Source organism: Falco biarmicus, chromosome 1 (genome assembly GCF_023638135.1).
Source record: "Falco biarmicus isolate bFalBia1 chromosome 1, bFalBia1.pri, whole genome shotgun sequence".
NCBI lineage: Eukaryota > Metazoa > Chordata > Aves > Falconiformes > Falconidae > Falco > Falco biarmicus.
In genome coordinates this window covers 50,644,889-50,670,096 of record NC_079288.1, presented here as the reverse complement: position 1 = coordinate 50,670,096, position 25,208 = coordinate 50,644,889, and the positions used below count along the sequence as shown (strand labels likewise).

Below are 25,208 nucleotides of genomic sequence, written 5' to 3'. Positions count from 1 at the left end.
CATTTACTACTTTTTCCCTGGATCACAGCATAGGAAGGGCAATGCTTTTTCTTCCCCTTTCTGAAGTAAGGGTTACAAATTAAAAGAAGTCTAGGAAGAATTGCAAATGGGAGAATGTATTTGTGGCCGCATGTAGGCTGTGACATTCCAGTCTCTATGTGAACTTTAAACAGAATATATTAACTTAGAATGCTTCTGAATGGATTTTTTTTTTTTGCTTTTATGTAATTTCTTTTAAATGCATGAATTGATAGTATATATTCTTTGCGAAAACAAAATGAATGCTTCATCATAAAATTTTTGGCTTCTAATAGCGGTTCACTTTTTAAAGCTCTTAACCAATGTATTGAATGAATATTTCATTTCTGTTAATTTTACAGTGGTTGGGAGAAGGGCATATGACTGGTATGTTCTTATCCCATAGCTAGAACGTGCTTGGTTTGTGTAGTCTTGAACCATAGGAATGCAGCTGTTCTGCTTTTTCTTCTTGTAGGAGGACAAGTTAATGGCAAATCCACCTTCAAGTGCCCCTGACAAGGTTGCAGGAGCTAAATTTAGAATCTCAAATCTTCCTTTGATGCATGGGTATACACACTTTTCTCTCCATCCATTCATCTTTGTCAGCATGCAGGGAGATTGAAAAGCCCTGTTCTCTAAATTTGGCAGGCTTACTGCAATTAAACATAGCTTGTGTATTTCTTTGAAGAAGGAAGAATCTTTAAGAACCTGAAACATAGCAATTGCTGGTGAGGAGGACAAACGAACATGTCTTGTTAAATGGGAAAGGGTTTTGGTAGTGGCTAATAGCAGTCTGTACCCTGTCTTCCTTTAAATCTTACTGGAACTGTTCTGTGTCTTTCTTTCCTCACCCTCATAGGTGGCACATCCCTCAATACGTAACCAGCTTGTGAATTACATTTACAATGGATTTCTGGTGCCAGTAATGGCTCCTGCGCTCCATAAGGTCAGTAGTGTATGCAAGCATGACATGGAATAATAATGGGCAAAAGCATTATGGATGATCTCTGTGTGAAGATACTATTAAATGTACTGTCAGTAGACACTTCGATGTAATTGAGTAAGTTTCTAGGCTAACTTTCCAGCTTTTCATTCCATACTTTCTATTTGCGCTATACAGATTATTAAGAAAGATGTAGGTGTTTCTGAAAATGTTTAAAATTCTTAAGTGAAATGAAGAACCGAAATGTTGCTGTTGGACGAGACTGACATACCATCAAAAAAGCAGTGACCTTTTAGACAACATTTCATCATGGCAGACATGTTTCCATGAGGATTTTTTTCCCCAAAGGAATATTTTCCAGAAGGAAAAGACCCACAATGAAAATGTTCGGTCAAGAAATATTATGCTAATTTTAGCAAAGTTGGTATTGTTTTGTAATTCCTTATCACAGTTGACAGAGGTGTTTTCATAAAGTGGAGAAAAAATGGAGTTTGGTGTCAATTTTGTGGTGTTTAGGGTGCAATTTGTATTGCTTTGAAGAAAAAAATAATCCATTTTTCTTTGAATTTTAAGGGTTATCCTTTGCAAAATGGGTCACTGATGTTGGTAAATTATTTAATTTTTTTGTTGTTGTTAGGCTGCAGGAAACTGCATTTCCAACTGCTGCAGAATATGTTGATTAACAGTCTTCATTGCCCTGTAAAAAGAACACATTATTTGAGGAGAAAAAGTAGAAATTGCTGAAAGTAAAGATCCACCAAAAACTGCCAGGAGAGGACTAATAAATTACTTTTTGAAGGTCTACCAATTTTTACTAAGCCTGCCAAGCAGAAAGCATTGCACCTGTTCCATTTTCTGAAACGGTGTAACCTGCTTTCTAGTGTAGGACTTGTCTTGGCACTGCACACAATTCTTCATGGTAAATAGCCACTTACCAAGAAAGTAATAAGTGGTATAGAATCTTCTTCAATGATTCAGCAGACCTCAAGCATTTGAGAACTTGGCAAGGGCTGAAATAAAATTGGCTGCAATCCAGATCAAGGCTGTTGTCTGTCACTGAGATAGTTCACCTCCTTACCTGGCAATAATTTTTTCTATTTCTGTATCTTGACTTAATCCCTTACCAAGACTGGGAATTAGGATCAGAAGTGAAAAGATAACCAGCTTTAGGTTAAGATTATAGATAATAAGGGAGAGATCATATTCTAGTCTTATGGTACTGGTTTTACCTCTGAAGCATGTAAGACAAATTTTAGGTTGTTTTGAGTACTGACATGCTGCTGAATGCCAATCTTTACTGGTCAATAAATCTGTTGACCCCCTAGTGGGTTGGTTATTTCCCTGTTGATAGTACTTAAATAATTTAAAGCATGGTGTTCTGATTACTTTTCTTTTCATGTGATGAAAATGTTGTTGGAGCGCAGTTATATAGTCTGAAATTGGGTGGAATCGTATTTCCCTTGAAAATGGAGGTGTTGGCTGCTAACATATGTGAGTTTCAAGCCTAGATCTTTCCTGAACCCTGACATTCTGTTTGGTGCCTTGTTCTTCCAGTAATAAACCTTTCCTTGATTAGTATTAAGTTTGACTTTTTCATCTTCAAAAATTAACTACTTATGTGTATAAACGCCAAAAGAATTTAACGGAGAAGATGGATTGCACCATCTAGTGGACCTGATACAAGGCTCTTGTGTATGTAAGACCAAAACTCCACAGCAAAAGGAAACAAGTAAGCAGAGGCACATTTGACCTCTTTAGTCTTTCTGTGCTGTGCCCCACATTCATTTAACTGCAAATAATTATGTTACATCTTTGCTTTTGGGACATATGTCTATGCACTAAGACAGATAATTGTGCTGTAACAGCCCTTTCATACATTACAATAATTTTTGGTTGCCATAGAAAATAGTCATGCCAAGTTGAGGAGTAGGCTTTGAAAACTGTATCACCCATTTGGAGACTTCAATGTTGTAATTAACCTTTAAGTTAAGAAAGAATTGTGAAGGGCCAAAAGGAGTGATAGGCTACATGCACCATGATGGTTTTTAAAACAGAAGTTCTTTCACTGAAACACTAGTAAATGGATCTTGGGTTGTTTCTTTTTTTCTTTTAACTCAGCGAAGTTGGTTTGGTATCCTGAAGTCTACTTGTGGCTGAAAATTTTAGTTTTTATCCAGTCATTCAGTTTGGGTTGTTCTGGCTTATGAGCTCAAATACAATGAGTAATGGAGCATGGTATAAATACCTGATGAGGAAGACACATCTGTGGAATGTTAAAGGGAGGAGTGGCAAGAAAAGATGATAATTACCGGTACATTTTCCTAAGGGGTTCCTACAAGTCTTATTTCTAGAATTTAACTGGTATGGAACAGCCGCTTCTGATAACTCTTGGTGATAGAAATGGAAAGAAGGAAGGAAGGGAGTCCAGGGAGTCCAGACCTCATGTGGCATTCAAGCCTTAATATCCTACACCTAATCTAGCACCCATAGTTCTACCTTAATGTAAACATAGGAAGGGAGATGAGCTTCTGGCTCTGCTTTTGAATGACTGATTATTGGGTAGGCATACTACTTCAGACCTGTTCTCTCTGTACTATATTTTAGTTTTTCTTCAAGAAATAATGTTTTCAAGAAAAAATTGCTTTGCAGCAAGACACAGACTTGCACTTACTGTTTTTGCAAAGACAACTCCAGTCAAGAATGCAGACATCTAGGAAAGAATTCTTGAATCTTTTCTGTTCTCAATGTGATAGAACTTCATTTTACTTTAAAACAACAGAAGCAACATAAACAAATCATGTTAATGTGATCACCAAATCAAAATTAGTTGATTAAAGTATATAGAATAAAATAAGCCAAACAGCTGTACAAGCACTGTTAGATAAAATGTGTAGCTAATATTCTTGTTTACTGCATGAGGGATTAAAAGCTAATAACAACATCAGTTTACCTTTGCCACTGATGTATTCAGACGTGAGCAAAATGTCTGGTATGAGGAGGGTCACTAACTTTTGGATTAAAATTAAGCCTATACTGTAGATGATAGATGCTGGCCAGTCTCTTCCTTTCTCCTGTCTCTTCACAGAATCACAGAATGGATGAGGCAGGAAGGCATCTGTGGAGATCATCCTGTTGAACCCCCCTGCTCAGAGCAGGGTCAGGTAGAGCCCGTTGCTCAGGGACATGTCCACTTGGATGTTGAATATCTCCAACGCTGGAAACAGCATACCCTCTCTGGGCAACACTGTTCCAGTGTTTGACCACCTGTACAGTAGAAAAATGTGTGGTCTTTGCTTTCCTTTTTTTTTTCTTTTTCTTTTTTCCCCCTGACATTCAGTTGGAATTTCCTGGGTTTCAGTCTGTGGCCCATTGTGTCTTGTCCTCTCACTGGGCACCACTGGGAAGAGTTCGGCTTCATCTTTGCTTCTTTCCAGCAGCTGTTAGCACACATGGATAAGATGCTGCCTGAGCCTTCTCTTCTCCAGGTTGAACAGTCCCAGCTCTCTCAGCCTCTCCTCATATGATAAATGCTTCTGTCCCATAAACATCTTTGTGGGCCTGCTGGACTTCCACCAGTATATCAGTGCATCTCTTGTACTGGGGAGCCCAGCACTCTAGATGCATCTTACCAGTACGGAGTAAAGGGGAAGGATGCCCCACCCACCCATCTGCTAGAATCCTCTTCTTCATGTAACCCAGGAAGCTGTAGGTCATCTTTGTCACAAGGGTACATTGCTGGCTCATGGCCAATTTTCACAAGGACCTGCATGTTCTTTCTTGCAAAGCTGCTCTCCAGCCTGTCGGTGCCCAGTGTGCACTTGTCTGGGGTTATTCTTTTGCTGTTGAAGCCCTTCTTGAACTCCAGCTGGACTTTGGCTTTCCTAATCTCCCTGCACACTCAGGCAGTTTTTCCATATTCCTCCTGGCTCACCTGTCTCTACTTCTGTCTCCTCACATTTCCGTTTTGATAGGAGCTCCTAGTTCATCTGTGCAGACCTTCTGTCTTTTTTCCTTGCCGTCCTTCTCCCAACTTAAAACATTGGACTATCAAACAAGACTTTTGGTAAAAGTAGCATCAGAATTTCAGTAAGTAGAATTTCAGTGAAAGTAGTTCAGAATTTCAGTGTGTGGTCCAAAGCTTTGAGATACATATATGTGTGATCTTGAAATGTCTGTAACATTTATGGAACTATGTAGTAAGCGTTGCCTTTTTTTAATTTATGCAGATTGTCTCCCTATACATACTTACTATGCACGCAGTTCACTGTATGAATGGAACAGTACAAGAGTGAGGGTAGAGATGTATTTCTATGAAAAAGTCAGGGGGTGGGGAGACCAACATATTTTGATTGGTGTGATTTTTATGCTTTTTATCTCAGGAAGCTAGTGTGGAGTTGAAAAAAGAATTCACTAGTTCAGGTCTTTTCAAGTTAAGGAAGTCTCAAATTGATTGGGCTAGCTAGCTAGCTTAAATAACCTGTTTTTTACAGTGAGCTCTGGGAAGGCTATTTACATAGCAGATTAACTGCAATGTACTTAAATAACCCAAACGTTCTCAAGTTTATGACTCCCTAACTTCATTTCTCCAAGATAAGTATCCTAAATGTAGCACATTCTTGTAGCCTAATTTATACCCAGTCTTTACTAGTCTTGTCACTTTGTGTGGGTTATCCCACCTACACGTGTGATGAGCAATTGACAAATACGGTTGTATCTCAGAAGCTGCATATTGCTGACTGGGTAGATAGAGCCCAGATTTGTATGAAGTAGCTTGGGATACGGATTAACTGGCTGTGCTGGGTAGCCCTGTCTTGTCCTTTGGTTGTCTCAATTTTATTGTATGCTAGACCAAAGAGTTATCTCCCTTACTTCTGACATCTGAGTTCCTCGAGACATCAAAAAAAGTGACTCAATGACATTGTTCAGGGGAGTTGTCTTTACGCAAGGTCATAAATTTCTTATTTCTGTACAAATTCAGGTAAAAATGAAAGGAATCAAATATTTTCTCCTATTAGCCACAGCTAAAGAAAAGCTTAATTGGGTAGTCTTAATTTTGTAGTAACAATCCATGATTTAAATTTTTGCCTGACCATTTTTTATTCTTCCTGGTCTATATGTTTGGGATTTAAGAAAAGGAAGACTATCTGGCAGAATCTGTTCTTAATTTAAGACTGTTGTTTTTCGATGGCATGTCAGCTACAACTTGAAATTATGCAGTTCTGCATGTTCTTCCCTAGGTTTTGGTACTTAGGAAAAAAATACTTGTGAGAAGGTATAATTCTGCTTAGACACTGAACCATACCATTCAATTTCTGTGACATATTTCATTGACTGTTCCCTGCCTCACTTTCAATACTAATATTTTGGAGCTCTATCAGAAAAAAGATAAGGTCTTCTGGGGCCAAATTGTACAAGGGTCCAAGTAATCAACTAAGGCAAATTTTCTCTTCAGTTAAAACCTTATTAAAATTTCACAGTGAATCCAGGTAACCCTGTCGAAGTCTGTTTTACTGGTTCTGCTAGAGACCATACTGCCTTGTTTTAGTCTTTATATATCTGTTAGTAGAAAGTGCTTATCTACCTTCTTTTCTAGGTAGTTGCAGCACTATTGTAGAAATCTGAGTGAAGTCCTTTTCAGAAGGTCTTCAATATGTATATATTTTGCAGTCAAAACCATGTGCTAGATAATTAGGAGCCACATTGTTGTATATATAAATATTATGCTATCTTTGATACAATTCAGATTGATCATATACCTCTCTTTACTGTATGTACATATGATTTAATGTTAATTTGGCATTCAAAGAAGTTGGGTGACAAAACTATTTGGAACATCTTGAGTGTTTCTGTAATTTGTGTTATTTCAATTTATTGAAAATAGTGCTAAAAATTTGACAAAGTACATGATAAAAGCAAATTTTAAAATCTTAGCATTTACTGCTTTACTACATGGCATTTACTTGCTAACTATGATATAATTATTTTTCTACTTGGAAGGCTTGTTTTACTCCGAATAATGGAAAATTGTACCAGCTTTTTAGTGTAAAATGTTGCTATTGGCCAAGTGAACAAAACTGCTCTGCCGAAGTGCTGGCGTGGTCCTGTCAAATAAGCTCTGCCAAATGGACCTCCATTACGCACTAACCCATCTAAACGAAAACCTTTAACATGGTATGCTGCTGTGATAATTCAATAATACTTCCTTGATGATTACACAGCTCAGCTAGGGGGAAATGACCTGTAAATTATACTGTACAGATTAGAAGGAGCATCTTTATAAAAATCCTACAAGACTGTCAGTTCCCATTTAGAAATAATACCATCTTTCACTTTACTGAAAAGCATTTGGGCAGCTGCTGTAAAAGGGTGTAAACCAAGTGTTACCAGAAAACTTTGAATAATCTCATGCTTTGGAGAAACCCATTAATAGCTAAAAAACTTAATTTTACCAGCTATGGAGTGGATATGTGTCAAAAGGTGCCTTCTACTTTCTGCATCAAACACTGCAGCTGAGTTGAATTTTACCCTGGTATAAACTGAAGCAGTTTATAAATGTAAGCTGAGGGAAGTTGAAGGAGTTCTGGTTTTCTGGTTCCCCCAGTGTGCAAACTTTCTCTGTCCCTGATCCTGCCTGTCCCCCCCTCTCTTTTGCCAGGACAACTGTTCATGTGGGAAACCAGTTGAGGTTAAAAATCACCTTTATTTCCTGGATAGTTTTAACCTGAATCAATTCCCTGAGCCAATTCAGTGTGCGGTGAAGTGAAGGATGAACCCTTCTGCTAGTGGAAGCAAGAGGCAAGAAGTTGAATAGAAAGGAGAAGAGAGTTAGAATGGTTGGATTTTTTTTTTTTTTTTTTTTTTTTGGTCAGTGAGGTGGGCTTACGCAGGTTTAAACTGCTCATGGATCTAGCAGATAAGTTCCAAGAAAAACATTCGTGGTCTCTTCATGGGCGATATGAAATCCTTGTAGGAAGGGAAATGTGAAGGAAAGGAGGAATCACGATAGCCATATTCTTGTAAGAGGGCATGCATCTATAAATTAGAAGATCTGTTTTGTGGATCCCAAGGGAAAATAGCCAGTAATAAAGAATCAGTGCAATTGGTCTAACACAGTGAGTGTAATATATTAAACTGAACTCAAAATGACAGTAATTTCTGGCTTTTTGATATTACTTGGCACAGTGACTTGTAAAAGCTGGATTTCTTTACAGTGTTCTGCCTCACCATCTAATCAGTCATCAGATGAGGCAAGAATAGATTTGCTAAAAATTATTACATAATTAAAGAAGGGTATTACAAGGCTAAAAGTGGCTTTCTCTTTTCAATAATCTCCAATCAAATATCTGTCTGGTTATGAAGACTTTCAGGTAGTCCCTTTTGTAGTAGGTTACATATTAAAAATATCTGTAACAACAGATTGTTTTGTAGAAAAACACATGGATGAGTTTTTTAAATTGTATCTATAGATAGGCACTTAAAATTTATATGAACATTGAAAAAAATAATTCTAGCAACTTTAAAGTGTTACAGCTGTGAATAATGAAAACAAAAATGGTAGAATACTCGTTTGACTAATACAATGGATATGGATTTTTCGCGTTTTTCATTTTCAGTCCTACGATTTTATGTTAGGACCAGAGATATCCCTGGTCTTTACCAATAGTAGAAAGGATCTAATGCAAGGGATGCTGCTGGTGGGTTTTTATTTTTGCTGTTGTGGCAGTGGGTGATTTTAATATTGCTGAAATACCTTTATCAAAAACATAGATTGAAAATTAGTTACTTGACAAAGGGCTTTTCTAGAAAACTACCATGTCTTAATTTTATTCATCTCCCTTTGTATTTCTTTTTTTTTTTTTTTGATTTTTTATTTTTCTTGATACCTGAATTATCAGAGGTGAAGAATTTTCAAATTAAGTAGCAGATTTATGGATGTGTGTAAGTTTTGGCCTGCTTTTTATCATCCTTTCAAAGATGCTCAATTCTGAGGGCTAGCTAAAAGTTTACTTGTATAAATTATACTGTAATCAATGTTTACAGTGATAACAAGTTTTTGTAGGCGGCCTTAGGATTTGGCTGTAGTGGATATGCTTGACATAGGTAGTGAGTGTTTTGTTCTCTGGGAACATTTGTTCTTTTGTTGTTTACCTAAGTACCGATTTGAATTTATATTAGAAAGGATTTTGTTCTTTCCCTAAATCTGTCTCATGAGACATGAGTTTAAGAAGAAACAACCTGCAGGTAGTCTGAATGAACCTTAATAGCATGGCTTTATCTTAGAAAACAGAGATCTTCAATAATAACTGCACCAATTGAATGAGTGTCACTTTCAACACTCAACGTGTTACGCAGATTAAGATCTGTAGAAAGGTTGTGTAGAGGTAAAAGGGGTTTTGCCAGGGCTGGGGTTTTGCCTAGTGTAACTGATTTCTCTAGTTAACTGCAGAAAAAAGTGAGTTCTCTTGGGGCCCATTCACAGCAGGCTAATGTATCCCATTGAGTAAACGGAAAATTACCCTTCTGGAACTAAAATTAGCCTTTTTCAATAGTTCTCTAGGTGCCTCAGATCTTCAGAAGTTACACTTACCATCAGATATGGTAAAAGGGAGAAGCAAACCCAGAATGCAAGGTGGCAAAATAAGATAACTGTAAAAGCACAGATGTCTGCTTGCCAGGTTAATTGGTCTTTTTCCTAAGCTGCCTATGTGACTTTCATTTCAAATGCCAAAAAGCAATATTTTTGTTTGATTTGCTTTTGTAAGGAAGCAGGAGGATGGTCTCTGTGCTGGTTCGTAAGGACAGGTTGCACACAAAGGTGCACTGAGAGTGTGCTGGAACTTCTGGAACATGACAGTGTTAAAATTAATTGTACAGCATATATTTGCCTGCTTTGAGTGCTGCACAGTAAGCTGTGAAATGGATCCTAACTTCATTTACTGTGAAAGTTTGAAGGCGTGTTGTGGATAAAGTAGTGCATTTTCATTGAAAAATGAAAGAAAATTCTTACAAATCCATTTAAATCTTGAAAAAAATTTAGAATCTGGACAAAACTTGTCTTCTTGCCTCTTTCTCAGAAAATGGTTAAGCAGATTAAGCAACTTCTTTCCCGAGAAGAACTAAAAATTAAGTGTAATGTGGCACCCTGCACAGAAAAACCTCAATTCAAGCAGCTGAGATTTAAGAAGGTTATAATTAGCTCCTTTGTGAACTATTTGGGCTTCATTAGTCATTGGTTGGTTCTTCTAGCTCTGTTTAGTAGTATCAGTGAAGTGCTGGCTATGGTAAACATGATTTCTTTTTTATTTTTTATCTAGTCCCCAAGCTGTTAGGAGCATTGAATGCGCTCTCAGAATTGAACATTTCTTTTCTAAAGTAGTCTCTAGCTGGCTGGCTTCTGCTTTTTGTTTCATTCATGATATGCACTGAAAAGCATATGAGTTTCTCTCACTGATGCAAATGCAGGGTAAGTTATCCAAAGAGCATCAGAGAAAGGTCACTGCCCTTGTGAATCTGCAGGCTTTTCTTGCTTTCATTTACAGCTTTGCTATTTTTTACATATATTCAGGCCCATTTCTCTGCAGCCAGCAAACACCTGTGAAACCTGCAGGTCAGGAACATGCTTCCTTTTCCCCATAAATGATGAAGGAGAAGTGGCACAGAGAGACATAATCTAGCCTTTCCTTAGCAGAGGGTTTAAACTCTTTGATGAGCTGTGTGCTATCATAATGATGTCACATGGTAGATTTCTTGAACTTTCCTTTTTACAGCTTGCTGCTATAAGAAAACAACAAAAAAGTCAGTTCTCAGGGCAACAGTCAACAGCTTTCATCAGAAAGCCATTTGTTTTTTGACCCACAAGTCCCCCATGCCTTTTGGCTACAGCAAAAAACCCAGAAGACTCTTGGCTCCAACCAGAAACTGTTTCCTTTGTTTCACAACCCGGGCTCATTTCATGAGTAGGTGTTTTGATGGTTGAAACATGGTAGTAATCCTATGGAAAAGTGTGTGTATGTGCATAAGCATGTTTGTTTTATCATACAGTAATACAGAATTTGAGTTAGGGCTGCAGCCACAGCACTAATTCTGGCAATTTCTAACTTCGGGGTGCTTAACCTAGTAAGCTTAACCTAATTTTTTTCACTTGGTGATTGCGGGTGAAGGAAGAGGAATGAATTCATAAACTGAGTTGGAGTATATGTTAATAGGTATTGTTTTGTGAAAGGACTGTATTTGCATTTCTGGTTTGGATATCACTGAACATACAACCACAGATCTAGAAAATATGTCTAGCTGTTGCTTACTTAGCTTGACAAGGTTCACAGATCCTGTGAAAGTGTGTCTCTTTCCTTTCTTTTCACTGTTACATTTTAATTCTTGATTTCTGACCGACCTTAATGCAATAAACCATGAAGGTGAACTTATTTTCCCATCCTGCTGAAAAATTCTACTGTTGCTACTTCACTGGTGATTTGTTTCTAATGCTAAAATGAGCCAGTAGCCCACTGTATTAAGGATGGTGTAGCTGAGTATTAGAATAAAGCCCCGGAATGAGAGTGAATCAGTGACCTTAACTTTAGAGCTTCTCTCTGCTCTCCTCATTGGTGCTGTCTCTCTCCATAAGGTCTGCAGGCTGCATACAGCATTCCTATGTTCTGTGTAACCAGCCAGAAGCAGCTTGTGATCTTAAATGCCTTAAAGAGAACGTGTGCAGCATGACATTACTGTGTACATGGCTAACATGCAGCATAATGGAACAGGGATTTTAATATTTGCAGCATGTTACGTAAATGTTGCCCTTCTGAGTATTTTCTAAATCCTCTTAGCTCTTAAATGACAGCTTTGATTATTTTTTTTTTAATAAAATCAGTCTCTTCATTTATGCAGCTAGGTTTGGTAAACAAAAGACATTTAATGCTTCCTTTCATATAGACAGATTCTTGTATTTAAGGGTTTATCTCTGTGCACTTAAGCTTATTAGGCTCCTGGGCAACTACTTTTAAAAAGCTGACTTTGGCAACAGCAGTACATGCTGCAGAGGTGGCCTTTGGAATTTTCTGTGCTTTGCTAGTGTATATAATGTGAATAAATAAGCTCCAAAGGCTTGCAATAAGCAGAGCAGCGTGGGTTATGGTATGCAAATGTCGCATGGATGTTTGAATTGTATTTTGATATACAAATGGTTAGTAGCAAAGATTTGAGGGTTTGCTTTGTGTATGTATATATGTACTCCTAAAAACTGAGTAAGCTGAGGAATTGTGCTGTGGGAAAATAAAAACAAGGAAAATTGTACAAAATTCTAGATAGCTATGGGGATTTTTTCTTTAAAACTCTAGAACCATGAGTTTGTACTGTGCTTTGATTGTGCTCTAGCATTTATTTTTAATAAAGTGGTAGATGCAGGTATTTACAACATGTGAAAGTGCTTCTGAACGATGACAGAAGTGTGATGCAAAAGAGCTGACACAGGCAGAAAGATGGTGGAGAGCTTCTAGCATGATTTGTCTTTTTGTATTTCAGTACATGTGAGATTTGGTGTGTTGGTTTGGGGGAGAGCTTTTCTTTTTCCTGGGGAAGCAAGATAGATGAGAAAGGGGTTCAAAATGCTTGTGTCATTCAGAAACATGCTCTTTGCAAATTTAAAATCAAAGACCTCTGTGTTTTTGTGGCAGTGTTACATACGGAGAGCTTAGAGTGTTTGCCAGGTATACCATTGCTGAGGATGGATGGGTATTTTGTGTGTGCAGTTTGTTTGCATTTACATTATTTTTGCTTGTAGGTGACTGTGGAAGAAGTGATGACTACTACTGCATACCTCGACCTTTTTTTGCGTAGTGTTTCAGAGCCAGCCCTCCTCAAGATTTTCCTCCGTTTTATTTTGCTGCACCGACACGAGAATGTCCATATCCTTGATACACTTACTAGCCGAATCAACACACCATTCCGGGTAAGACAAGCAGAAGGAAGTTGAGGTACTCAGCATGGATATAGGTTAAATATTTAAATGGGAGATGCCATATATTCAGTGGGTATCTGTTTAACTAGGAATTTTCTCCCCCCACCCAAACGTGTGATTTCTCCACCCCCTCATTTTTTTCTTTTTGTGTGTGTGTGATGACATTTAGCTACCGCTATACTAAGTTGATAAATGTGTGAGGTGGTTTCACACACAGAGGAAATGGGATAGAAGGAGATGAAGGCTTCTGGAAGTCTGGATTCTGTTAGAAGATTAAAGGTAAATTGGGAAGCGTTTTTATTCTGGATACTGCCGAATTAGTGCTGCTATAGATAACTCACCTTTGGACTTATAAATATACTTGCGGTGAGGAGCAGTGTTTGATCTTTGCAGTTTTGCCAAGCAACAAGCATTTTCAAAAAGTCCTTCTGAGGGATGGCGGGAGCCCTATAAGGATGTCTCCAAATTGATCCAAGTTGTGAATTGCAGTATTGCCAATATGTTTCTCAGGAATCAAGGCTGTATTATTGTAGCATGGTTACTTAACTGTGATGTTGCCTGCTTTCTTCTTTGATTAAAAGAAGGTGCTTTCTCGCTCAAGTGATCAGACTGCTGCTGCCTTTTCTTTGCCTTCCCTGCCCTGTGTAGTAGGGTTTATCTCAAATTTTCAGTGAGCCCCTTCTCAGCCTAGGCACAATGCACCACAGTGGCTTGGAGAGCTAGCTGACAGAGATAGCAGTTACCTTTGCTAATAGTTGGATCTTTTGGCACAGAAAATGACTACTTGTTGCACTGGGCTACCCTTCTGAGCTTTGCTTGGCTGGCAGTCTTGGCTCAATCTTGTGTGATACACAGCTTCGTGGATGAAGTAAAGCATAACGTTTTAGTGCGAGTGCAAGAGAAGCCAGAACACCAGCATGTGCATTAAATTTGTGTGTTAGGGACAGTAGCTTCATCTGAAATTTGTTTTGAAATTTGAGCGCGTGTAAATACAGGTATATGGTGCTGTAACTGCATCTCTAAGATGGATTAACTCTGAAAACTGAAACAGCTTCTGTCAACAAAAATGTAAATGCTGTTGTCTCTGCTAATCATTAATTACTGTTCCATAGGCAAACGAGATGGGAATTGTAAAGAATTCTGCAGCCCTGAGCAACTCAGGATCTCAGCCAAAATGGTTCTGTGATGCTAAATGAGTTTTCTGCGGTATAGCTTGGCCAAGTGCAAAAGCCGGGACTGCAGCCTTCTGTGTGTCTCTGTAGCACAAAAGCTACATACCTTACTGCTGATGAAAATACTTGTTAATAATTCACAGGGTTAAACTTATGTACAGACAGGTGACTAAAAGGACTTGTAAAAATACTGTATTTTTACATTATATATATATATAGTGTATTTTAGATCTTTTCTTTTTACAAAATACAGAAATAGACTAGTTTTTTTCAGATGATTCCTGATTTGCAACATGATTGCAAAGACAAATGAGTAATGTTTCCCTATAATCTGATATTTCTTAAATACAGGAAAATTTAACACAATAGCAGTTTTTTTGAACTTTCGCAGTATGAAGAAAAGTTAGGCTTGGGTCTCAGTAAACTTCACAGAGAAAATGAGATTTCCTGTTTTTATCCCTATGTCCCCTGGCTAAAACACACCTTTCATGCAAAGATCTGACTTCCTCCAAAAGCTTGTTGTGAAGTTCTTCAACTCAGCCCCCAGGTTCCTATTAAGAACTCCAGTTCTGATTATTATCTTCTGAGTTCTGATTATTATATTCCCTTCTTGCCCTTTTACTTTCTCTATCTATATCTGTAGACATGAGGTCTTGGACTAACTGTTGGCTCCTAGTACAAGCAGTGGACAGGGGTGGCAGGACAAGTTGGAGCTCTGCTTTGCCTCGCAGCAGGCCAGTTCATGATCATTCCCCACTTCTCTTCTCTCTGCTTAATCCCTTTCTTTTATTTTATTATGGGTGTTAGTTCAATGACCAAACTAGGGAAGGCAGTCAAAGAAACTTTTACTTTTCAGAGGCTATCAAGTGAGGTTCACTTGAACTTTGCTACCTAACTGTTTCACAGAGATACCTACCAAGTAAGGGAAAATACATGTACGTAAATGTATTTTTCAAGAAATCTGTGCGTTTCTACGGTCTTCATCACCACGGACAGCCGGTCATATTGTAGGGGAGCCGAGTCACTCCTCTGAGAGGGAGAACTGGAAATGGTGAAACAAAGTCATTCTTGAGAAGGCACGGGCTGGAGCAAGCACGTGGCATGGTGTTGCAGAGCTAGAACAGAGCATTTTGACAGTGGGGGTAAGGGGAGTGACTGCAGAGAAGAGGAAATTCCATACGGTGGAAAAGAAGCCATGTCCAGGCAGGATGCTGGATTTAATCCTGAATGAATTACAAAGGATGTTCAATGACTAGAAAAAATATTTGTAGCTTTTTCCTTATTTTGTCCTAATCGGTTTCTTTTGTTAGCCACTGAAAAGTGCAATTAATTGCAGATATTAATTATTTGAGTTTACATAATTAATACAGGGAGAGGCAAGATTTAAACACCAACTTGAAACTCTAGGAAAGAGTCAACTTGGGCTAAATAATTCTATTGAGGGTCAGCCTGGTCCTGGAGTCTAAGCCAACTATGAGGTACTATTTATTTCCACAAGGGAGCAGCTCAGGAGAATGTGCCCCAGGAGATATGCATTAAGAGGCAGGCAGATAATGGCACTGTATCTGTGAAAACCAAGCTTACAGCTCATGCTTCTACCATTTTGGGCACAGCTCCAGTTTAGCAATCATCTGGCAGGTAGGAATGTACTGTACGTTAGCTTTGAAAGTGGTGTATGTCTAATTACTGACCAAAAAAAGCCTGCAGAGGTTCATGTCTCTGTTTCTGTCCTAAAGCTAGCGTGAAAGTGGGGTGCCTGTCACAGAATGGGTATGATCTTTGTCTTTGCTGAGTGTGACTACTGAAATACCTAGTTACAGGTGTATTTGTTCAGACCTTTGCCAAAAAGGCAATCGTGCAATTGCAATGAGGAATCCTATTTTTCTTTCCTTTCTTGTGGTCTCACAGAAAGGGTCTTTATGCATTGCCGTAGTTCCAAGCTGCTCAAGTGACCTCTAATGGAGGGGTTGTGAATGCTCCATACAGAGTAGATCCTGACAAAAATCACTTGTTTAGTCCTGGTCTGTGTCAGTACATCAAGCTATATTTATAGAAGCATTCATCTTCTTAATGTGCAGAACTCTAATCATTCCTTATATTTAAAGCAACAGAAACTTGAGGTGGTTTATCATTTTCTTTCAGAAAAAAACTTCAGTTGGTTCAAATTCTGTGTCTGAGGTAAAACCAACATGCTGTCTTGGAAGTTACAGGGTTCAGTTCATGCTAACTTAATATTATTCAAATATATTTAAATGACTGGTAAATTAATGATTTTTTAATTGCTTATTTGAAGGAAAAATCTGGGTTATATTTTGTTAAAATGTAACATGTTTTCTGCATAGTTCTAAACTTTAAAAAAAAATCCCATGAGGTGCTGACAAAATGAAATATCGTACTAACAATGTCTTAGAAAGCATGATGTTCTGGCAGAGCCATTTTGTAATGTAGTATGCAGAGAAGATTGGAAAGGTACAATTCCCAGATAAAAACTGACAACATTTATCATTTTCCAGCTCTGTGTGGTCTCCTTGGCATTGTTCAGAACGCTCATTGGCTTGCATTGTGAAGATGTGATGTTACAGCTAGTTTTAAGGTAAAGTCTAAACTCCTTTTTCCACTCTTCAGCCTAATTCTGGGACATACAGTCTCTGCCTGTGGATGCAGAGCTGGATGAGAGTTCTCCAAGAGAGCAGAAATCCAAGCAACTGTGGGGATAAGAATATTTATGATGCTGACAAAAAGTCTACCAGACCTGACGAAGTATGATTTACGTCCTGTGATCTTCAGGAGCAAGAGATCTTTCTTGTGATTTATTTCTATAAAAGTGAGGGAAGAGAAGCTAAGAATATATTTATGACCTCCGAACTGCTTATTCCGTGCTTCTAAATGTGTAATTCTTCTCTCCTGCGTGTTTTCTCTAGCGTATCATACACAGTGATACGAAGCTCTATATTTGTTTGCAGCTTCCACCTTCTTTGCTGTTGTTCTCCACCTCTTTGATTCCTCTTTCACCGAGAATACTTCGGGTTCCTGAACTGTTGTAGGTAGATAGTTATGTAATGTACTAAATGCATTGATTACTTTTGCTTTTAACTGATGGTTCTGTGCCTTGCTTCAGAATACTCACTTATAATTTGGGTGTGTGTATTAGTTGAGAATTGATTAGTTGTTTTGGAAATACTGGTGTAACTAAGTGGGGCTTTTAGCACTGTAGATCACATGAACCTTTCAGATACTGTCTGTCCCTCTGCGCACAAGCTTTAAGGTGAAATTCCCTTTACCTCGGGCTGTTGTGCCTGGGATTGCTGTTCGGACCTCTGTGAACTCAAGTACGTTGCCACTCTTAACAGCAGGAGAGTGCTGTATTTAATCTTCTTTTGTTTATTTAGGGAATCTGTTAGAATTTGTTTGCATTTTAAATGGAAAAACATCAGTCCAGTTAACACGGAGGCTCTTAATAAAATGTTCTTAAAAAGTTGAACAAAAGTGCTCTAAAGAAATCCAACAAATGACTGCACTTTCTCTATTCCTCGTACTCCCCATAGCTTATTCCCTCCTCTGCCTTAGAGCTCAGTCTTGATCTAATGCAGTAGAACACCTTGGTGACCCTTCCCTCCTTTTTACTAGCTGCTTGCCTGGCAAACGTGAACTGTTTCTCTCTGGATTTCCCAGGAAAACAAATAAAATAAGGTTTCTGAACTGGAACTCATTCATAGTGGGACCAAACCACCCTGCTGGCCTTTAACATCTGCCTATCCCACGTTTCCTCCATCCGTTCTTACAGCAAGTTTGCTCTGACCTGCAAAAGATTGTTTGCCCTGTTCTGATGCAACTGATCTCCTGTCTCTACTCGTTTTGACAGTTCCTCATCAAGCCATAGCTTCACAATATAAAAAGTCAGGGTTTCATGCTCTTGAGAGGTTTACACTATGAATCACTGCCAAGATTGTTATACTGTTTCGTTTAATTTAGAGAGGGCAGGAGGGTGGGAGGGAAATTTTGTGTGTTGCTGCTTTCCCTGACATGGAACCAGGGTGAACTAACGGTACGCGCTGCTGTTTCAGATACCTGATCCCATGTAACCACATCATGTTGAGCCAGCGGTGGGCTGTGAAAGAGAGAGACTGTTACTCTGTATCTGCTGCAAAACTGTTGGCCCTGACACCAGTCTGCTGCTCCACTGGGATCACCTTGACACTTGAAAGCCAAGGAAAAGATTATATTCTGTGGACAAAGGCAACACAAGCTAGAGGTAATCGGTGCTCGGGAGAAGACCAGATGAACTGAGTTTGATTTGGTAGAAGCTCATGGGAGGAGATGGGGAAGGATGGGAGGGGGAGGAAATGTGTTGAGCAACAACAAACTGGGCAACCCTGGACTGGAGGCTTCTTTAATTCCTTCCATGTGTCCAGGTCTATTTAAACCTTATTTTAACAGCTAACTTGAATATGCATTAATAAAAATAATGTACAGATACATGACAGCAACTCTTGCTGCTTCGGAGTGATTGCTGTTGGTTTAAGGTTTGAATGTGAGCTGGTCTCAGAAGTCTGGAGTTACAACTCTGTCTTGGCGATAGGAACAAGTCATGTATGTTTATGAGCAAATCTCTTAATCTTTATGCTGTGACCTTCCTGCCTTATTGGATGGTTGGGGCTAAACACTCTACCTGCCATGTCTTAGCAGGTGCCTTGCTAGACAACTTTTGGTATATTACTCGTGGTACGAGTAATCTTCTTTACTTTCAGATCCTGGTAGACGCTCTTCTGAATCTACTTGCATTGTGGAATATGGAAGAGCTGTGGACATCAGTTACCTGCAGTACCTGGGGGAAGCTCAAGAAGCCATCCTCCAGTGCCTGAAAGATTGTAAGGTTTGGTCTGCCTTATATGATGGAGTAAACCCCGATCCAGACACCTTTATCCAAACACTTGCCGAGGAGAACAGTACAGATGTGGAACACCCCATGTTTCGGCTCCAGCAAAGGACACCTAGTGTGTGTAGCTCCTCTCAAGTGACTCCATTTGGAGAGAAGATGCAGTTGGAGCTAGAATGGGATGATAGCTATGACACAGGGATTTCTCCTGGTTCTGATGTGAGCTCACCACAACCGTATGATGATCTGGGAAGCACAGAGATGCAGCCACCTGCAGAGCCACCAAAGCACATTCAAGAAATGAAAAAAAATGCCATCATGCTCATCAAAGGATCTTACATAGAGGAATCAGACTTTCAGGATGATGTTATGGTTTACAGGTTATGTGCCCAGAAGGATACTCAAGATGATGACAACTCCAAGGAGGAAACTTTAAATGCAGCCAGAGAGCATGAGGTCCGAAGCCAGACTGTGGCCAATGGGCCTCTTGAAAAGAGCCAGCTGGAAACGGACTTGGATGAGCACAGTAAGAGAAATTCAAGCTTGACTCAGGGTGTAATGAAAGAACAATTAAACCAGAAAATGATTGAGATCGATCCACAGCCAGACTTAGAGTTGAAGCTTTCTCCTCAGGAGGCAGATCGTAACTTAAGTGTAAGACTGCTGAGCACAGATGGTGAGGATTTCATTGCACAGTATGACAGAATTATTAAGGAACTGGATCCAAACAGTGCAAGCTTGGAGGAGCAGAAGTTGGATACTTCTGACCCTGTCTGTCCTGCAGATGAGGAGGATGACTTTGAGAATTTCTCAGTAGACACACCTTCTGCAGAGAGCGTGTCATCTCCCTTTGGACCAAAGGAGGATATCTCTCCCAAGCACGCTGCAAGGAGCCAGAGCGCTCCATTTACAGGTGGAATGTCCTGTTAATTACATGCATAACCGATACAGGAAGGCACGGTCATTAAAGGTGGCCAAATGAGATCACACCATGTGGCACCCAGCGGAAGTGTAGAGCAAGAAACAGTCCTGGGCACTGGAGAGGGTATAGCTCAAGTAGCTGAGACCAGTCCAAGGAGAGAGAGGGATCCAAAGTGGAAGCGGAGCAGAGCCATCAGTGTGGGTTGCTCAGGGCGGTTGTTCTTGCAGCTTTTTTTTTGTAATTGTTTAAAATCTTGAGCGGGGGTTGTGGTGTTCGTAGGTGAGAGCTCCGTCGTTCTAGAGAAAGCTTTTGCAGTTGAAAGGGTGTCGGAGTAACTTTTCTAATAGCGCCCGGTTAAATGATTTGGTTTTCTGGGGGCTTTCGTCTCCGATGCTGCCGTTTCCCCCCTCGCTGCTATCTCACGCTTCACCACGAGGTGGCAGCACGGGGGTCGCGCCCGGCTCCACGCCCTGCCCCGCCCCACGCCCGCTCTTGGGGTGCGCTTCTGCCTGGTGCGGGGCACCCACCGAGCCTGGGTCCCTGCGGCCGGCCGTGCGGGGGGGACAGCGCTACCGCAGGCCAGGCAGGGCCTTCCATCCGTAGCTGTGCAGCCCCCCGATCTTTAATTAGGTCTCTGAGATACGACAATAATGCAAGTAATAAAAAAATAATCATGTATCTAGGTTGCCTCATCCAAAACAAAACCTCCATAAGATGGCTTCTCGTTCATTTGAAATGGGGGGCAAACATTTGTGTCCATTGAAATGCACCCCTTTCTAGTCAGCTATGGCCAGCATGCCTGGCTATGTTTCTTAATTGAAAAATTCAGCCACTTTTTCAATTAGTTTGCTATTCTTGCTGTGGTGGCAATTTCCTTGTACCGGAAGCTAATCACATTCAAACCTTTCTGTTTCCTGTTACTTGCTGTCAAATATAGCTCAAAAATGCTGTCCCTGTCTCTAACTCTTCATGTAGTCTCTTCCTCCATTTGCTCCTTTCCAAAAAAACTCACACCAAAACCAATTCCCACACCCAACCCATGAAAAATCCACAACTGAGCAAAACAAAGAAAAACCAGAAACACCACAAAACACAAAAAGCCTTGCTTTTTGCTCCCCATCCACAACGTGTTTTACTCTTAGGCTGTTTATCTTGCTTTAGCGGAGATCCTAGTGCTCATAACAATAGCTCAGAAATGTCGGGTTGCAGTGTCTTTCAAATATAATAATATGTTTAATTTGGAATGTTGTATTATGTTTGTAGATGTGTGTGATGGGGATTTTTGTTTGCTTTCACTGTTTTGGGATGCTGTCATAGGATGGGGCTTCTCTCTGTAGATTTGAATAACTGGACAGAAGTTCCCACACCCAGTAAGTGTCAGAAGTGCAAAGATGCTGTCTTCAAGGCTGTGGATCTACAAAGAAAATGTCCTATTGGTGTCTATGTCTAATTTGAAAGCATTAAGCACTATCATCCTTGTTTTCTGCCGAGCAAGAAAGACTGTTGTACTTAGGAACAGGAATTTCTATTCCCCCCCCCCCCCCCCCCCCCCCATCAGTGCTTGACTTCATGGCCACATAGAGAGGCACAGTCAGGAAAGGAGTAGTCTTTTGACTTCTCATCTGTTTACCCTGTTTCTTACAAGGCTTGCAAACTCTGCTTAGTTCCTCTGATTCTCATTCCAATAATTTCTTGGGGGAAAAACACTCTGCCACTGAGAAATCTTTAAATACATCTTGGTAACTTCTCTTGCAGTGGCATACAGCACTTGTTACAAGTATTTAGCTTCAGCTTTACCTACTCAGCTTTGAAGCCTGACCTAGAGGAGAGAAACAGCGACATCTCAGCTCCTCCTCCTGCCATCCCTTTTGATACAGTAGAGCTCCCACTGCACCGTGGTCCTCAGGAGCTCTGTGAAAACGTCTCTACGAACATGAGAGGGGAAGCAGTAGGTTATGTTGGGACACCAGAAACTGTATCTCAACAAAAATTTTGAGGGTTGCTGCATTGGGTGCTCAGGCAGGGGGGGATTCTTGCAGGATGCGATACCAACCCTCACTCTGATGGCTGACATGGTGGTTGCAATGTAGCAGCCATGTAAAGCCTTGTCAGCACTGGCCCTCCTGCCTTTCCTCTTGTGAGTAGAGCTGTGCCAGCATTAGCTGTGACAGATGAGTCTCAGGGGAGTGCTTGCTTGGTACTCACGGTTGCTATAAGCCATGATAGACTTCAATTTTTAGTGTAGTTCTCTTAGGTGAGGTGGCAACACAGGCACTTCTGATTTGATCCTTGCTGTTGCGCTGGCCCAGAATTGCTTTAGCCTCTGCTGTAGTTTACAGCAGGCATCCGAAACTGGACTAAACTATGCCAAGGTGGTTCGAACGGCAGCTGTTTGCTAGCTGAGGGGAGCTGCAATGGGGTCGCATCACTGTCACCTGCTTGACACTGGAAATGCCCATGGTGTCATTCTTGTGCCAGGGACTAGGCTGGGATGTTCAAAGCTAGCAGTGCTGTAGCTGCATCACCCAGACATTCTTCGGCACGGTTTCCCTAGCTGTTACGCAGCCAGAATCGTGTGGTGGGACTGGGTGTGGGACAGGGGACGTTTCTAAGACTTTACTTGCGCTTAGGTCACTCGTGGAGACTGCCTAGAGCTTCATGTCAGCTGCATTGTCTAACGAGATGTAGTATTTGGTTGAAATCGTGCTCAGCCTTGCAAAAGTTTCTTAAGCTTGAGCACTAAGGGTTTATGTATATGGTAAATGCTTCTGTATTTCAGTAGTTATCCTGCAGCATGAATACGCAACCTAAAGTTATTATTTATTGGTGACATTTATATGATAAAGCCGACATCTACCAATAATTTTGCTTATAAATCTATTTTAATGTCTTCCCTGCTTTGTGTGACTGCAGTACTGAAAATGACTTTGCTCGTGATGTGAACGATCACAGATCTTAATTTTTACGTTTAGAGTAGCACTTTTCATATTTTTTTTAGAACACCACAGCTTTTTGATAAGAAAAGAGAGCTAGCTATAATTTACTTTGCCTGGTCCTTCTGTAGAAAGAAGGCACGAGTAAAAAGGACAGATTCTGTTTGCATTGAAACCAGCAGTACCATTCTGATTAACTTCAAGGGGAATAGAACAGTAGACCATAATGTACTAGGCTACATCCTTATTGGCACATGTAAAGTAGAATAGTTATACATGTTAAATATGCCATTAATGTAATCTGATTGGCTAGCAAAAGTGCTTCTAATCACGAAAGCTTTTAACACTTCCGTTAAGTCTATTTTGTCTGTTCAGGTACAGTTTGGTTTTTCTCCCTGCTGGCTTTAATTAGCATGTGGGAAGTCTAATTTGTTGGTTATGATGATCAAAATTCATTTTAAATGCCTGTTTCCTGGATCTTGGGATTTTGTTTCTGCGAAAACGAAAAGCATTGGTTCCTTCTTTTCTTGCAGGACCATTCATCAGCGTAGTGTTGTCGAAGCTGGAGAACATGCTGGAGAATTCCTTGCATGTAAATTTGCTGCTTATTGGGATTATTACTCAGCTGGCAAGTTACCCACAGCCTCTTCTTCGCTCCTTTCTGCTCAACACCAACATGGTGTTTCAGCCTAGTGTGCGGTCACTTTATCAGGTACTTTACCACAAGTGTTAAGTCATGCCTCTTGGTGTCTCATTAAACCTTACATCAGCTCTTTTCAGTTCCACCTGTTGCTTTCCCACCTGTCTGAGAGCCTCTCATCGCATTTCGATGGTTTAATTATATTTGTGCAAAGAACTGGAAATTCTGTATGACTGTAACTTTTATCGTAACTCTGTTTTAATGCAGCTAGAGAAAGCCTGGGTGTTCGGTCTGTGGCTGCGCTGGGAGCAAGGGAGGAAGAAGTAATTGTTACTGTTGTTTTGGCAGGTGCTGGCATCTGTGAAAAACAAAATCGAACATTTTGCTTCCAATGAAAAAGACTTCCCAGGTCTTCTCCTGGAGGCCCAACAGTACCTGCTTTTTCGTGTGGACATGTCTGATGCTGCAGAAGAATTGCTAACCAAAGGTAAATGTTAACCGCACTTGGAGGAGTGCTGGATGGAATGCCTTAGCAGTTGCCTCTCTCCTTTTCTACAGAATGATTAAAAGTAGGTGCGGTGTGAATATCGTTAACCAGATGTATCCTTCTGACTTGAAACTGATGATGCTCAGTAGGCTACAGTATATGGATCTATTTGGATATTCTTTGCTCTTTAGAAGCTTTTATTCAGCACAGAAAATGTCTGTTTAAAGGAGTAACAAAATCAGCTCTTGGCTTGCTGTCAGTTTGGCTGTAAACAAACTTGCTTTCAAGGCATGAGGTGAGATGGCATATGTGTATGATTTCATTTTATTTTTAGCCTGACCTTCAGCTGGTCATTGGTTCTTTTTTGATAAATGGTAGGGAGGACAGAAGTCCAGAATGAATTGATTTCTGCAACAATTGAATAAGGCTGTGTATCATGGTTTCAGCTACTGCTGAAGGAGATAGATATTAGCCAGAAAACTTTGAATGTGCTTTCTTGAATGAAAAACAAAGCAAAAAAAAAAAAAAAAAAAAAAAAGAAAAAAAAAAGAAGGGAGGTGGTGTGGGGGTGTGCGTGTAAAACCCAGGAAAAGCCAGCTTTCCAGGGGACTTCATAACATCTGCTGTGTCTCAAGCACAGTGCACACTACACCTGTCTTGACAGTTACCAGTATTTACACTGCCATGGGGGAAGCTAGGAAAAACAAGAAAAATGAAGAATCTTACATTCTAACTAAGAACTTTCCAGGTACAGCCAGGCAGCTGGTAGAGTTGGGGCCCTGCCCTGAGGACGTGCTTGTTCTCAGCTTGCTGTTGAGCAGGTGATGTTGGGTGCAGGTTTCCCTTAGAAGCCAAGTTCCCATGTTGAGGGAACGTCAAATGTGGTGACGGCAGTGACCACAGTGATTGAGTTGACTCAGCAACGGGGTTCAAGAGAGGCTGCATTGATGGGTATGTGCTTACTCATCATTGGGAGTCATTAATAGTCACCCACTCTGCCTATGCGTCTGTGAAGATGTTTATACTTTTCTTGGATTTCCAGAGATGTGGAAAGTGGGACTTTTTATGTGCCATTTTAATTTTATTTTCATTTTTCAAGGCTCTGAATAATAATTTAGCTACTCTACAGTCAGCATGGTATATACTTCTAAGGTTTGCAGTACATCTAGTCTATAAAATTACGATCTTGCTAAGGCTGCTTCTGGCTTGGACCAAGAATTGGTGTAGGAAGGTGCCTGCTGTAAAGGGCCTGTGTATTGCAAGT

The 25,208-nt window shown here is 40.1% G+C and overlaps 1 protein-coding gene across 8 annotated transcripts in view; it reads left to right on the top strand.

Annotated features, from left to right (window-relative positions):
* FHIP1A (FHF complex subunit HOOK interacting protein 1A) overlaps nucleotides 1-25,208 on the top strand; it is a 96,136-nt gene that overhangs the window by 59,888 nt on the left and 11,040 nt on the right. For all 8 annotated transcript variants that reach the window (XR_008821488.1, XR_008821485.1, XR_008821486.1 and 5 more), the window contains 7 exons: nucleotides 878-964; nucleotides 12,738-12,905; nucleotides 16,600-16,679; nucleotides 18,151-18,338; nucleotides 18,835-19,875; nucleotides 23,351-23,529; nucleotides 23,806-23,944. Coding sequence is in view for 5 of the 8 variants with exons in the window: in XM_056336414.1 (XP_056192389.1) it covers nucleotides 878-964; nucleotides 12,738-12,905; nucleotides 16,600-16,679; nucleotides 18,151-18,338; nucleotides 18,835-19,875; nucleotides 23,351-23,529; nucleotides 23,806-23,944 (1,882 nt within the window). In the remaining 3 variants the exon portion in view is untranslated. The remainder of the gene's footprint in view (nucleotides 1-877; nucleotides 965-12,737; nucleotides 12,906-16,599; nucleotides 16,680-18,150; nucleotides 18,339-18,834; nucleotides 19,876-23,350; nucleotides 23,530-23,805; nucleotides 23,945-25,208) is intronic.